Genomic DNA, 12,733 nt, shown 5'->3' with positions numbered 1-12,733 from the left:
TAAAGCCCTTTGTTTCCCTTTTTTTTTTTGGTCTCAAAAGTAAAAGCTGTGTTCCACTCAGCAAAGAAGTGAAGGGATGATAACTGCCCTTTGTTAGTAGAGACACGGTAATAATTACATCCCACATATCATAAACAACTTTTGCTGATCAAGAGCATTTGTTTGTATATTTTAGTGCTGCTATGTGGTGAGAGAGGCTAATGGGTCCAAACAGCACCACTGCAGTGACTCAGCAATGATGTTCTTCTGGGGCTTCAACCTACCCTGCAACAGTTGAAGTGTTTTAAACAGCCCTTATTCCTTCTCTTCTATGTAAAAGTGTTTTGAACACTTGCACGTAAGGGAGAATATGCATTTTCTCAAGAGGCAAAGCCAACTCAGGAACTCCTAACTCCTGACTCCTTACACAACATCCAACTGCACTTCCTTGCCCTTTACACCAGACAGAGGCTGGTCACCACTAGATCACCAAAATGATCCAGATTAGGAAACGATGCAAGATGACATATTCACCAGAAGACAAGAGGATGCTTAACCATTTATACTGCCTGCTACTCACTGTTTGCTGAAACATGCAAGAAAGGACAAGGTTACATCATGAACACACATGAACATCCCAGTCTATTGCTCCACTATCCCTGGCACAGACCATTCCCAGTACAAATAGGGTCTGGACATGGCAACTCTACCAGTTAGAAAGACAAGAGAGCTCTGCTCCAGAATCCCGCTACACACAATTAATGTGTCAAAATATCTTCAACAAGATATTCTCTTCCTGGTACCTTTCACCATGCAGTCACAGCATCTTGATTCAAAACTAGCTCACAAGTGGAACTGTCTACACTGAACCAACAAGTATTTTGGAACTGCTGTTTCAAGAGTTTACTCTTGGAAGTGCAAGTACAGCACAGAAACACAGAATGGTTTGGGTTGGAGAGACCCTTCAAAGGCCATCTAGTCCAACCCTCCTGCCATGGGCAGGGACATCCATCCTAACCTTGAATGTTTTCAGAGATGGAGCATTTACCACCTCTCTGGACAACCTGTGTCAGTGTTTCACCACCCTCTTCCTTTTATCTACCTGAATCTACCTTCCTGCTGTTTAAAACCATTACCCCTTGTCCTCTCATGGACAAGCACGGCACTACCTTCTTCAATTCAGCTTCTATCCTTAAAACTCCTGCTTTGGTTGGCATCTCCCACTGCTTACCAGGAAGAAACTCAAGGGGTACAGTTGGAATAGTAGCTGGATAATCCTTCCGCTGCTGCTCAAGCCGTTTCCTCCTCTCCAACTCTTCCTGCTGGGCTGCCTTTGTCACGGCTTCCAGTTGGTCCTCACGCAACAGCTTTCTGAACACAGGAGCAAATGTGATCTGGTTACACTCAAACAATATCTCCCAAAAACATGAAACAGCTGGCTCAAAAGATGACTGACAGGCTCCAGGAGTCTGTCAGCTACACAGACTGGGAACACCATCATCAAAAGATACAGGCAAATACAGTTACTTCAAGATTGTGCTTCCCAACTACAGGTAACACTACGAGTAGTCAAGGAAAAGACAAAAGTTTGACAGAAGCAAAATAATGAAAGGAGAAAAATTGGGAGTGAGTAAGCACATATGTAAAGTAGGTTACCAGAGACAAGTTCTTCTATCTGAAAGGATGTTTTTTATTGATATGCAGTCTATAAACACAAAATGCACAAAGCCATGCAAAGAAGATACGTGGGAGGAAAAGGCATCAATTCCACCACAAAAAGTCATTACCCTGATTCTCTTCTGACACAGTGTTTTCAAGAACTAGGACCTCTAATGGCTTTAACAATGGTTTCAAGGGACGCTCTCAAAGTACCTTTCCTTTACAGGTAGTTTTCTTTACTTCCAAATGTTGCTCTTCCCCTGCTTCAGTTTCACATGTGCAGTACTGGAAATGAAGGTGCTTTTGCCAGGGGAGAGGTGCTGTGGTAAAATCCAGCTCCCTCTAACTAGCCTTTAGAACCACCCAACCCCACACTTCAGGGACGTCTTGCCCATCCTAACGAGGGAGGGGGAGATAGGAGGAGACGTCCCCAGGCCTACTCAATACTCATTCCTTTGGCTTTAAGAAAATCAATCTGCACAAACTTAAACATGAACCAGAGACCACTAGCACATTGCACACAGGGCAAGAGAAGCCACTTGAGTTCCTGCTCCATTAGGACTCCTCTGAGCATTTAAGAGTCCCCTTGAACATTATTTCATAGCGATTTACCACTCGACAACTTGTCCCAGAATATGTGGTGACTTACACAATCAAACTACTACTGCTTTATATAAGCCAGGTGAAACTGATTTCCAACATTTCAGTCACCAGCAGTAGCATCAGCATTCTTGCTAATGAATACCCAGGATAGTACAGGAAAAGACTGTATTTTAGGCTGTTTTCAATAGGATTCACCTCAGCAAATATCTGAAACTGGTATTAACTTAATGGTGGGACTGTTTTTCTATTACATCTTTTAAAAGCCAACAGCAATTACACAACTTTTGCAATATATTCCATAACCAAATATTCCCTCTTCTGAAATACCAAACAAGTCTGCACCCACATGCAGCACTCCAGTCTGAGATCATACTACTCCCACTGGTGAAATCCTAAGGTTTTGGAAAAGAAAAACCATCTGCTCTGCCAGCAGTGGCAAAACGTAGCTCAGAAGCAAAGTGCAGAGATTCTGTTTTCACCCAAAGGGCTCATGTGACCCTAGCTCTTTCTGTCCTCCTGCTCCTTACCTTATGTTCCTCCGCATGTGAGACGGTTTCTGAGCCCTCTTCTTTTTGGTGTCCTCAGAGGCCAGGCTCTTGTGCTGGTTCTGCAAGAGTTGCTCTGCCCGCTCACTCGGAGATGAGGTAGTTGAAGTCGAGCGCTGCCATTCTCCATCCTCCGTGTGCTCAGCATGGTCACCACCGAACACACCTTCCCGGGGTTGGTCTGCAAAGGGGAGAAGGCCATGACATGAGAACATGACATGAGAGCTGTGCCAGCCTGGTTTTTACATGAGCATTCATCAGGATTTGAGCTGAGTGGGAACTGACAGTCCCGATTCTCTCTCATTTGGAAGCATGTTTCTCCAAGGGTCAACACTTGGGTCCTTTCCAACAGCCACTCTGAGTGTTAAAAAGTTTTATAGTCAAGGGTCTGTTCCCAGTAAAAGCCAAGACTAACAACATTCAACATAGCCCAAAAGTGTCCTGACAAGAAAACAAGGCAAAATTGTTTCAGTCTCCGTGGAGCACTTGCTGTCCCAAGGGTTTGTGTTCCTACAGGGACCCAATGAGTTCTGATTAAAACAAGGAACTTAAATCTCTTTACCTTTGTTTCATGTTGTTCAAGTAAGGCAGAAATTTCCATTTATATGACACCTTCCAAGTTAACAGAACCATCTTTCAAGTTAACAGAACATACCATGTAAGAGGTTATCTGGTTCAAACACTGGGCACCTCAGTGGTTTTAGCACCAGGCTCCACTCTCATGATTTAAATTGTAACTTCCAACGAACTTTTTTAAAAACAAAAAGTAAGTGGCAATACTCTTTCTACATTATAAATCACACGCATTCTTTTTTCTCTTCTTTCTCCCATTTTCAGACTTCCATTAGCACTTGATTTCACTCTTAAGGCATTATATGAAATGACACCTTGTTCTATGTGACACTTGGCTCTTCAACAGGCTGCCAGTGGCCAAGCTAATGCTTCCAGAGCACAGAAAGGAGATGTTTCTGTTCAAAAGCTTCCCTTGAAGCAAACTGTTTCTGACAAGCATTGTAATAGCTTCTTTGAAGCATCTTGTCCCCTTGTGTCAGGCAAAGAGATACCCTGAGTCTCATCTTGTAATCAGCTTTCTTGCTTACATTGTGTATCCGAGTTAATGACTGAACTGAAATGACACTTAGACAGAACTTTGAAGGAAAGAAGACATCAGTGCAGATGAATGTGGCAGATGAAGTAATACAGAACCCACAAACATCTCATTGTGACTCTGTGGGATCTGGAGACAAAGAACATCCCTTCTCAAAAAAGCTGGGAGCTTAAACAAAGGATGTTTCAGTACAGCACGTTGCACCTACAGCTCTCACATTAATATGCCTATTAACTTAAACTTACCACCAGCATCACCTTTTAAAACTGAGATGACAAGAAGTTGATTCAGACCTTGGGCAAAAGCACCAACTTTGCAAACTTCCTCTCCAGACATCCCACCAGACCAGCCCCAGTATTTGCTCCAAGTCTATGTCAGAATCCATTTAGGACTTCAGGGCTCACCCCACCAGACCAGCAGAGCGGTTCAAACATTTCTGTGAACATCAGTCTCTGTCAGTCCTACACATACTGGAAAAACAGGTATCCACAGCTTATGGGATGAAACAGATCTCACGATGAATGAAAGAAAAGTTATGTTGCATGTGAGGGTTAAGGCTAAGGGGTTTGCTGCTACAAGCAGGGTAGTTCTCCTACTATAGCCAAGGTCTTGGAGCTCTGTCCTCCCACCATGCCTCCTCAGACTTACAAGCTCAAATACCACACTCACTTGCAGACAGAGAACTGTGCTGGGAATAAACCCAGTTTCCCAGGCTTCCCAAACAACAGCTCTGCTATTTGAGCTACAGACACATTTTAGTCACATTACCTGCAATTCTTCAGCACTGTTTCCTTCCCCCCACCCCTCTCGACTCCTGGTTATATAACTAGATCAAAAGATTGGATGAAATAGGGCAAAGGGAAGCAGGGAGGCTGCACACGTGATCACATGCTCCAGGATGAGTCATTAAACCGGAGACAAACACTGCCATGGTTACATTGCTGCCATCTCACCCCGGGCCGGAGGACCTTGACAAGACACCAGAGAGCACAAAGTCATGCTTGTTTGGAAGAGGAAGCACTTCCCTCCCCACACTCCAGCAATTACCCAGGTCATCTCCTCCAGCAGCCGCTCTGCCAGGAGCGGGTGTGCTCTGGCAGGAGCACTGTGCCAGGAAAGGGTGTCTTCAGGACAAGGGTGATACAACAAAATCCAAAGGCTCAGCAGCCCAAGTCTCCTCTATGTTTTCATATTTGTTGTGCAATCTCTATGTAGACTCATTCCACCTCTGCATTTTACCTTTTCTCTTAATCATACCTAATACAAAATCTGCTGAAACCTACAGACAGCTGGATCAGCAGGTTTTTTAAAAAACATAATTCTCATCTGACCAGGAGTCTGAAACACAAAATCTGATGATAAATTTGATCCTGCACTGAGTACAGGCCCTCATCTGCCACAGCCGTGTCTGCTCAGGCTGGTGTTTGTCCTGCCAGTGCAAGTTCTGAGGTGAGGAACACAATCTGTGCCTCAGCCCACATTCCCGACACATACGCATCTAGATACTGAGAGTTCTTCCACACTACTGACAGCACCAAACATCACACTGATTCAGCTGCAGTGGGATTCAGGGGACAGCCGGATTCCCGAGGCTGCTCCCACCCTTGCCACCACCATGAATAAATCTGCCTTTCACGAAGTTTAACTAACACAGTGATGAAATCGCAAGTCTCACCATGCATCAGCTCCCACCACACCTGTGGCATGAGCTGGCAGTTACAAGCAGGAATTGTTTTGTTGCTGCTTTGTATCAAACTCCTGATTGTGTGCACAGCCTAAATCTTGCTGTATATAAAAAGCCAGGCTCCAGCTGTAGCCGTGTGGCTGCACTCCACCACAGTGAACTCCAGACTGTGTAACTGGGACCCACACTGGGACAGAAATGCATTAAGAAACAAACTACACACAAAGAAACCTATTTTGTATAAGCACAGGCTAGATCTTTGGGTTGGAGGGAGTGTGGGAACAGCCTCGTCAAACAGGTCCCATCTGGTAATCAATGGAATAATCCTGCCCCAATTTTGCAAAACCTACATCCACAACAGAAATGCAATTATGGTTTTGTAACAGGAGCTCAACATGCTACTCTGACATGGTTACACAAGTAGCTTTCTATACAACGCAAAAACTCATCCGCTACGTTTGCATGTTGACAACTGCCCGACCATGCTGAATCTGTTAGTGCACTCTAGGAAGACCTGGGCAGTTATCCATGATGCCTCCATGAGAAGAGCACTGCCACAAGCCTGTGGGTGACAGCCCAGCACAGCGAGATCAGCCACATGTGCCCAAGTACAGTCAAGAGAAAAAGCAGGCCCAGGTCTCCTAAGCAGAAGGCAGCCATGGGTCAGGTGTGGTTGCTGTAAATCCATCCCGTCATTACACACTGGGCACCAAGAATCAGCTGGAATATCAACCACTGGGTTCACACCAGCTGTTTCATGTTTTGCAGTGTCCTCAACAAATCTACAAAGAGGGTTTCCCCAAGGGAACTGGTGAGAGCATCAATGCAACTGTTCCTTCAGGTGGGTTACAGCTCTGAGAGATCCCCATGCAATTCCCACTGGTCCTTGGTTATGGGCACCTGCACACACCCAGGCACTCTGTCCTGAGAGGTACCAAGAGGGACACAACTATCCCTTCTCATGCACTTTAAAGGTTTGAAATGTGTCTGCCCTCTCAAAACCCATCAGACCTGATTAGAGGATGGCTCTGGTTTGTGCTGCAGACCGGGGGTTGCCAGTTTTCTTTGCTCAATAAGCAGCAGCAACCACCATCCCCAGCTGTACACACAAGCAGAGGGAGGAGTTTGGTTTCTCCACTGACACTTGCGTATTGCAGTGATACAGTTTAGAAGTCTCTGTAAGAAAGGGAGTCATGACTGCTCTGTGTAACTGCTTCAGATGCTCCCTATGGGCTGTGACTGCCAGAGCTGCCCCTAAACAGGTGAGTCATGATGTGTAACACAGCAAAAGATTGTCCCACAGTCAGGCACTTCCTATTGCACCCAAGCTTACAAAACTCACCTCATGACCTCCTTCTCAAACTTCCCTTAAAACAGCACAGGATTCAGCCTGGAGAATATTCTCCAGCATTGTCAATTCAGCAGTGAATTGCTCTTGACAGCCTGCTCTGCAGAAAGGCTCAGGTTGCTGTGAAGTGTCCTGAAGCAGCAGGTACATTGTTTTGAGGTGTGAGATGTGCGCAACAGTCTTCTGACACCAAGGTGTGTGAGAAAACAGTGTTACAGCTGCATGCAAATCTCCATGCTCCAAGGCAGACCTCATTAGGTCCAAGTGTTGTGCATCCACAGTTCAGCTCTAGCGACAGTCTGACACTCCTACGAGTACAGAAATTCCCGTTCAGAATAAGACCCGAAGGTCTCCTACCTGAGGCTGCTGGATGTGAAGGTCCAAGAGACCCCTCAGCGAACAAAACACTGTAAGATGGAGACTTCCTTGCCTCCTCAGTTACTAGATAGCTAACATGGCTAGCCAGAGGTACACCCTCCTCCTAGGAGGCCAGTTACTCTGCCAGGGTAACTCCAGTGAGTCCAGGGAAGGCATAACACTGAAAACCAGATACTTGTTTATTTCTAAAATCATTTCACTACGAAAACTCAGGATACTGAATAGCACAGTGTGGCTCAGTCTCTGGGCATTACTTCCTACCCTAAGGACAGGGATGTGCATGCATGGTGAGGAAGGGAGCTGCATGCAGAGCAGCGAGGAGTTAATTCTTACTTTGGGAGCTCTCTTTCGTCCTGCACAAAGAACAAAGAGCAGTTAAATATTATTGCAGTTCTTCTGAGAAGTTCCATGCGGTTTGTGGGCAAAAGCTTGTCAGAGACTAGCTAGTACTAGCTAGTGCTACTACAGCTGGTACTGAGCTGTCAAAGCAGGAATGGGAGGAGCACTGAGGGATGGCAAAAGAAAGTCTAATTGCACAGCTCCAGCTGCAACACTCAGTCCCTGACACACTGAACTACAACTGTGCCAAAGGCTGGAGGAGCGACTCCACAGAGCTCTGACAGCCTGGAATATGCTCTCTGGGGTTATTTGACGTTTTCCCAGTGCACTGGGGGCTGAAGCAGTGCGTAGATGATGCCAGAGTGCAAGTGTACCTGGCACCTGAAGAACAGCAGTTCTTTAACTGTGGCACAGCAATCATCTTGGAGGCTGGCAACAGGCAGAGTGCTCCACCTCATCTTGTACTCAGCCGTGGAATATAAATTAAATATTTTCAGAGTATTCTTTCTCTGTATGCTACTGGTGCAGCTGTTGCATGGATGCCATACAAGAAGGGAAATGTCTGCACAGAGCACCCTCTCACAGAGGTGGCATTGTGTGAAAACACTTGAGCACCCCAAGCTGGGCTGGAGGCAGGAAATTCCTTGTGAAACCCCTCAAGAACAGTGTAGGCGAAAGTACGGGGGAAGCTCAGACTTTTTTCCTCCAGGCACTACCTGTTGCAACATCCAGGAGAGGCACAAAGCCCTCTCGAGGAGCTTGACACACATCAAAGCCCGATTGCTCCCACCCGAAGCACACTTTAGAGGGGGACGGAGGGGGACGCAGCCCCTCCGGGGGGACTCGGGGCCGCGGTTCCCCCCTGCAGCCGCCGTTAGAGCAGCTAATTAGCAACAAGACTTTGTTCTCTTCGGAAAATAATCGGGCTCAGTCTTCGACGGCAGGACGCCCCTCCCAGCCAGCAGTGCTTAACAAAGCCCTAATTATGTAAGTATTATATAACCCGGCACACCTGCCCCCCCGCGCCGGCCGCGCTCCCCCCGGCTCGCCGATCCCGCGCCCGGACACCCTCGACCCTCCGCTGCCACTCGCTGACAGCACCGAGCCGGGACCTGACCCTTGTCCACTTATCCACACACAGCCACGGCTGCGGGGAGCTCCCAGGCCTGGCACCGTGCCCTGGCCAAGCGGGACAGCCACGGCGTGAGCCTCGGGCAGCGGGACCTGCAGCCCCAGCCCCCAGGAATGCCCGCCTGGCTCCTGCGAAACGCAGCCCACCGACCAGAGCAGCGACCGACCGCCCTGGCCCCAGCTCTGCCGGTGTCCTGCTGAGTCACAGCCACGGTACTGCCAGGCAAAAGGCGTCTTTTGGGCTGAGCCTACCCAGCCCCAGAGCTTGCCTGCTCCCAGGGGAAGCTTCCCTCAGCTGTCACGAAGCACGTACATCTTCATTCCCGTTGCTGATTTATCTAGGAGTTAACCACCTCAGGTGTGTCGTTCATACCTGTCACTGTAACCAGACATGGAGACTGTCATGTTGGTATAACAAATAGTGCTCCTTCAAGTCTTTCATTTCTCTAAGTATCTGTAAAGCAATCACTTGCTGTGGGTTCAAGATACCTGCATGAAATCTGCAGATTGCTGGTGAGAAGGGATGGCAGGCTGCCTCCATCCCCAGCCCAGGACCAGAGGATGGAGGGAAATGATGTGAAATGAGCTCTGAAGAAAAAACGCCACCAGCACTGACTCCGTGGGCCAGAGCACAAGGAGGCAGCCAGATCAGGAGCACACAAAAGCCAAACCCATCTCCAGACTCCCTGGGCAAGGAGTAAGCCATGGAAAACTTTAGAAGATAAATTATAAGGCAGCACTGCCCTTCTTTTTTCCTTCAGAGGTCTCTCAGCATATCAGTTACTGATGAGGTTATGCTGCAGAATAAAACTCCTTTCCTGGCCTGAAGGAATCCTTCAGGGACAAAAGGCAGCAGAGCTGAAGGGCAGAAGCAAGGAAGATACCACCCAAAAACCAAAGGGAAGGGAAGCAGCCAAGAAATGCCGAGAGGCAAACTGGAATATCAAACTGCCAACTTTGGTGACAGACGATATATCTTCTAACCCTGGGATTATGCAAGCAGAACCAGGCCCCAAATACCCAAGAGATCTTGTTCTGGCTGGGCCTCAATGCTGCAGACGCTGAGACCCGGGTTACATAAACACCAAAGAGCACTTATATAACTGTTGTATGGCACAGGCTCACAGCCACCGGCACCCCATTGCCACCAGAGTGTGGCAGGGAGCTGCTCTGGCACCCAGCCTCTCCAGGACCTCCTCCCATCCCTGCACAAGCCCCTGAATGCAGCCCAGGTGAGGTGCCCCTCAGGTCGTCCTCCCTCTCACAGGCACCACAGAGGAAAGGTTCATGCTTACTCTGGAGCACCGGGCAATCTTGGATCCACTTCCTGCTCTGATAGCCAAAGAAGGTTGTGAAATCTCATATCAAACATTTTCATAGTGCCTTGAGATGGCAAAAACTGGAGAAATGCAGAACACTGCTACCTGGCATCTGTCTTCTAGATACGTAATCAAAACTACTTTTCCTAATAAAAGTCCTCAAACCTAGAATGTAAACTGTTTCCTCCTCACATGCCCTCTCTCTTGTGCAGACACTTGTGGGCATAAGTGAAGACAAGGAAACAAAGCCAGGAAAGGCACCCACTAAGGTAGCAAAGGAAGCAGGGATGGGTCTCATTTGTCCTTTAGACAGGGGCGTGTGAGAGCAACGAGTTACATAAAACTCCTGCTCTGGAGTCGGGAAGTGTTTCAGGCTCAGTGCTGGGAAGTTTTCAACAAGCTGTGCGCAGGAGGGAACTGAAACCTCCCCTTTCTGGTTATCCCAGTTAACTAGTAACCCAGAATAGAGTTTTGTCAGCCAGATTACAGAAATTACCACGGGGATCTAAACACAAGTAACCGGATTTAACCATCAGATGTTATTTATTTTCACAGTTGTTCTAAGCTTTTTTAAAAAGGGAAATCTGATCTATTCTACTGAGGTACCTAAATATTGATTTAGGTAACAAAGACACATTTCCCCTCCCAACTTCAGAAAATAGATGCATACAGGAGCTTGACATGTTCCCAGCACAGTGAATCCAGTTGCTTGCTACCATGACTTTTCTAGGGATAAATTTCAGGAACTAAGAAAAGAGGACGAGGAGGGGAGCAAGCATTCTGCATTATGCAATGATTACATAAGCATTAGTTTACACTAGGTAGCTGGGAGTTGTGATATTAGCTTTATACCAGCACACTCTCAGAGCAATGAGAAATAATAAAAAAGGGATTATTGCTGCCACACACTTCCAAGGCCACCAAAATGGCAAACAAACAATGAGCACCAGCTGAACTTTAACCTCTGCCTCAAGCCCTCACCATACCTTTGTTCCAGACCTGTTAACAGAGAGGGGGGAGAAGACAGGTGATACTCACTCCTAATTTATAAGAACAGCGTGGGAAATAATCCCATCTTAAAGCACCCTCCAGCATCTGAGTACTCCTTTGTTGCTCATGATGGCAGTGGTATAAGAAAGGAGGGATTTCAAAATTCTAATACCTGGCATTTCTACTCTAGTCAGTGTCAAAGAGTTCACGAGCACAGTGACCTGTGCAACACCCTCCTGTCCATCTTGTAGAGGAGAAAACTAAGGCAAAAAATCAGGTAGGCATCAATGCTGAGGAACTCCCAAGTTGTTGGCTCCCTGTCTTATGCTCTCTTTCCTCTCCTTAAATGTAATTTCCTACTTTAACAAAACAAAACACAGTTGTGGATTTATTTTTTTTTTTTAGAACTGTAACAAAGCACAGAACTTCAGCTACATCCCCTTTTTCTGCTTCAGTCTCTAAAGTAATTTCTGAGGAATTTTTAAGGACTGTGTTTAATGAGGGAGGCATCACTTGGGAGAAAAATCAAAATTGTTGAGTTTGAGCCTGTGTGCCACCGCATTCCACTGGCACTTCTCCCATCAACTGCAGCCAGAAAAGTGACTGAGAGCACTGGAGAAAGCTAATAAGACCAGGATGAAACACCACCACTGAAAGAACAATCTGTTTCTAGTTTTCCTTTTCAAAAGATCGGTGCTGCTGTGGGTGCTGCTAAAGGAGTTTGACAAAGGGCTGCAAAGTTTTTCATGGCAATCAGACTCATATAAATTGAAGCCACAATGTCACAAGGACACCCCCATCCAAGATACACAACACCCCAAAAGCTAAGCCTGGAAAAGAAAGGTTGCCAAAATTAAAATTACCCCTACAGTCAGAAAAGTAGTATATATGTGCATATGAGGAGAAAACAGGGATCTTTAAATAAGATATCTTTTTCTTGCAGGGCAACAGGAGGATAGGTATCGTACTTCAACAAAACTTGATTTACTAGCTGGTGGGTGCTACCATAAAAATAATCTAGAAATCCTCTCTGACTTTCCAGAAACATTTATAAAATAACAAAAAGGTAGCACAGCACTGCACATACAGGTGCTTGCTACTTTGAAGACCTGGAGTGAGGAAAAGTCATATAAACTAGAGAGGAAAAGAAACACTGAACAGTGGTTGAAGCACAAAAGCAGGCAAGAACATGATGTGTCAGTTCTGTCCCAGACTCATTCAGTGACCTTGTGCAGTTTTGTCATCTCTTGGGACAAGAAGGCTATGGAAAAGTGTGATGGAGACTCTCCTGGATCCACCAGCCGGGACACAACCTCACTAGATCAGTTACAAAAGCTTCCTCAAAGAGAAAGAATTTTCTACTGGCAGACTATGATAAACCTTGCCCCAGACTTTAAAAATTGGGAAGCAATACTGTACAAGGAGGAGTTAATTTCACTCCTGCTCTCTTACTTTTGTACAAATTACCCCAAAAGATCTTTCCACCCAAAATTTTTGGAAGGCCTCTAACTTTGCATTCCCCCTCCATGTACGACCTACAGTGCCATTTCCAAAAGCATCTTCCCCTCCCCATCTTCTGTTTTTATACCTATTATCTAGACTAAGTTACATAAGCCACTTGTATCATCACCCAGATTCCTCATTTATCCA

General features: G+C 46.4%; 1 protein-coding gene across 6 annotated transcripts in view; it reads right to left on the bottom strand.

Moving 5' to 3' along the window:
- The window catches only part of RAD54L2 (RAD54 like 2), a 68,510-nt gene that overhangs the window by 19,728 nt on the left and 36,049 nt on the right, over positions 1 to 12,733 (bottom strand). For all 6 annotated transcript variants that reach the window (XM_018068602.2, XM_018068604.2, XM_018068605.2 and 3 more), the window contains 2 exons: positions 2,769 to 2,967; positions 1,211 to 1,350 (listed from right to left, as the gene is read on the bottom strand). In XM_018068602.2, coding sequence (XP_017924091.1) covers positions 1,211 to 1,350; positions 2,769 to 2,967 — 339 coding nt within the window. The remainder of the gene's footprint in view (positions 1 to 1,210; positions 1,351 to 2,768; positions 2,968 to 12,733) is intronic.

This window comes from Manacus vitellinus, unplaced genomic scaffold, assembly GCF_001715985.3.
Source record: "Manacus vitellinus isolate BGI_N305 unplaced genomic scaffold, ASM171598v3 scaffold_14_pilon, whole genome shotgun sequence".
NCBI classification, from domain to species: Eukaryota; Metazoa; Chordata; class Aves; order Passeriformes; family Pipridae; genus Manacus; species Manacus vitellinus.
The sequence above is the reverse complement of the archived record's forward strand: the minus strand, read 5'-3'. Positions and strand labels throughout refer to the sequence as shown.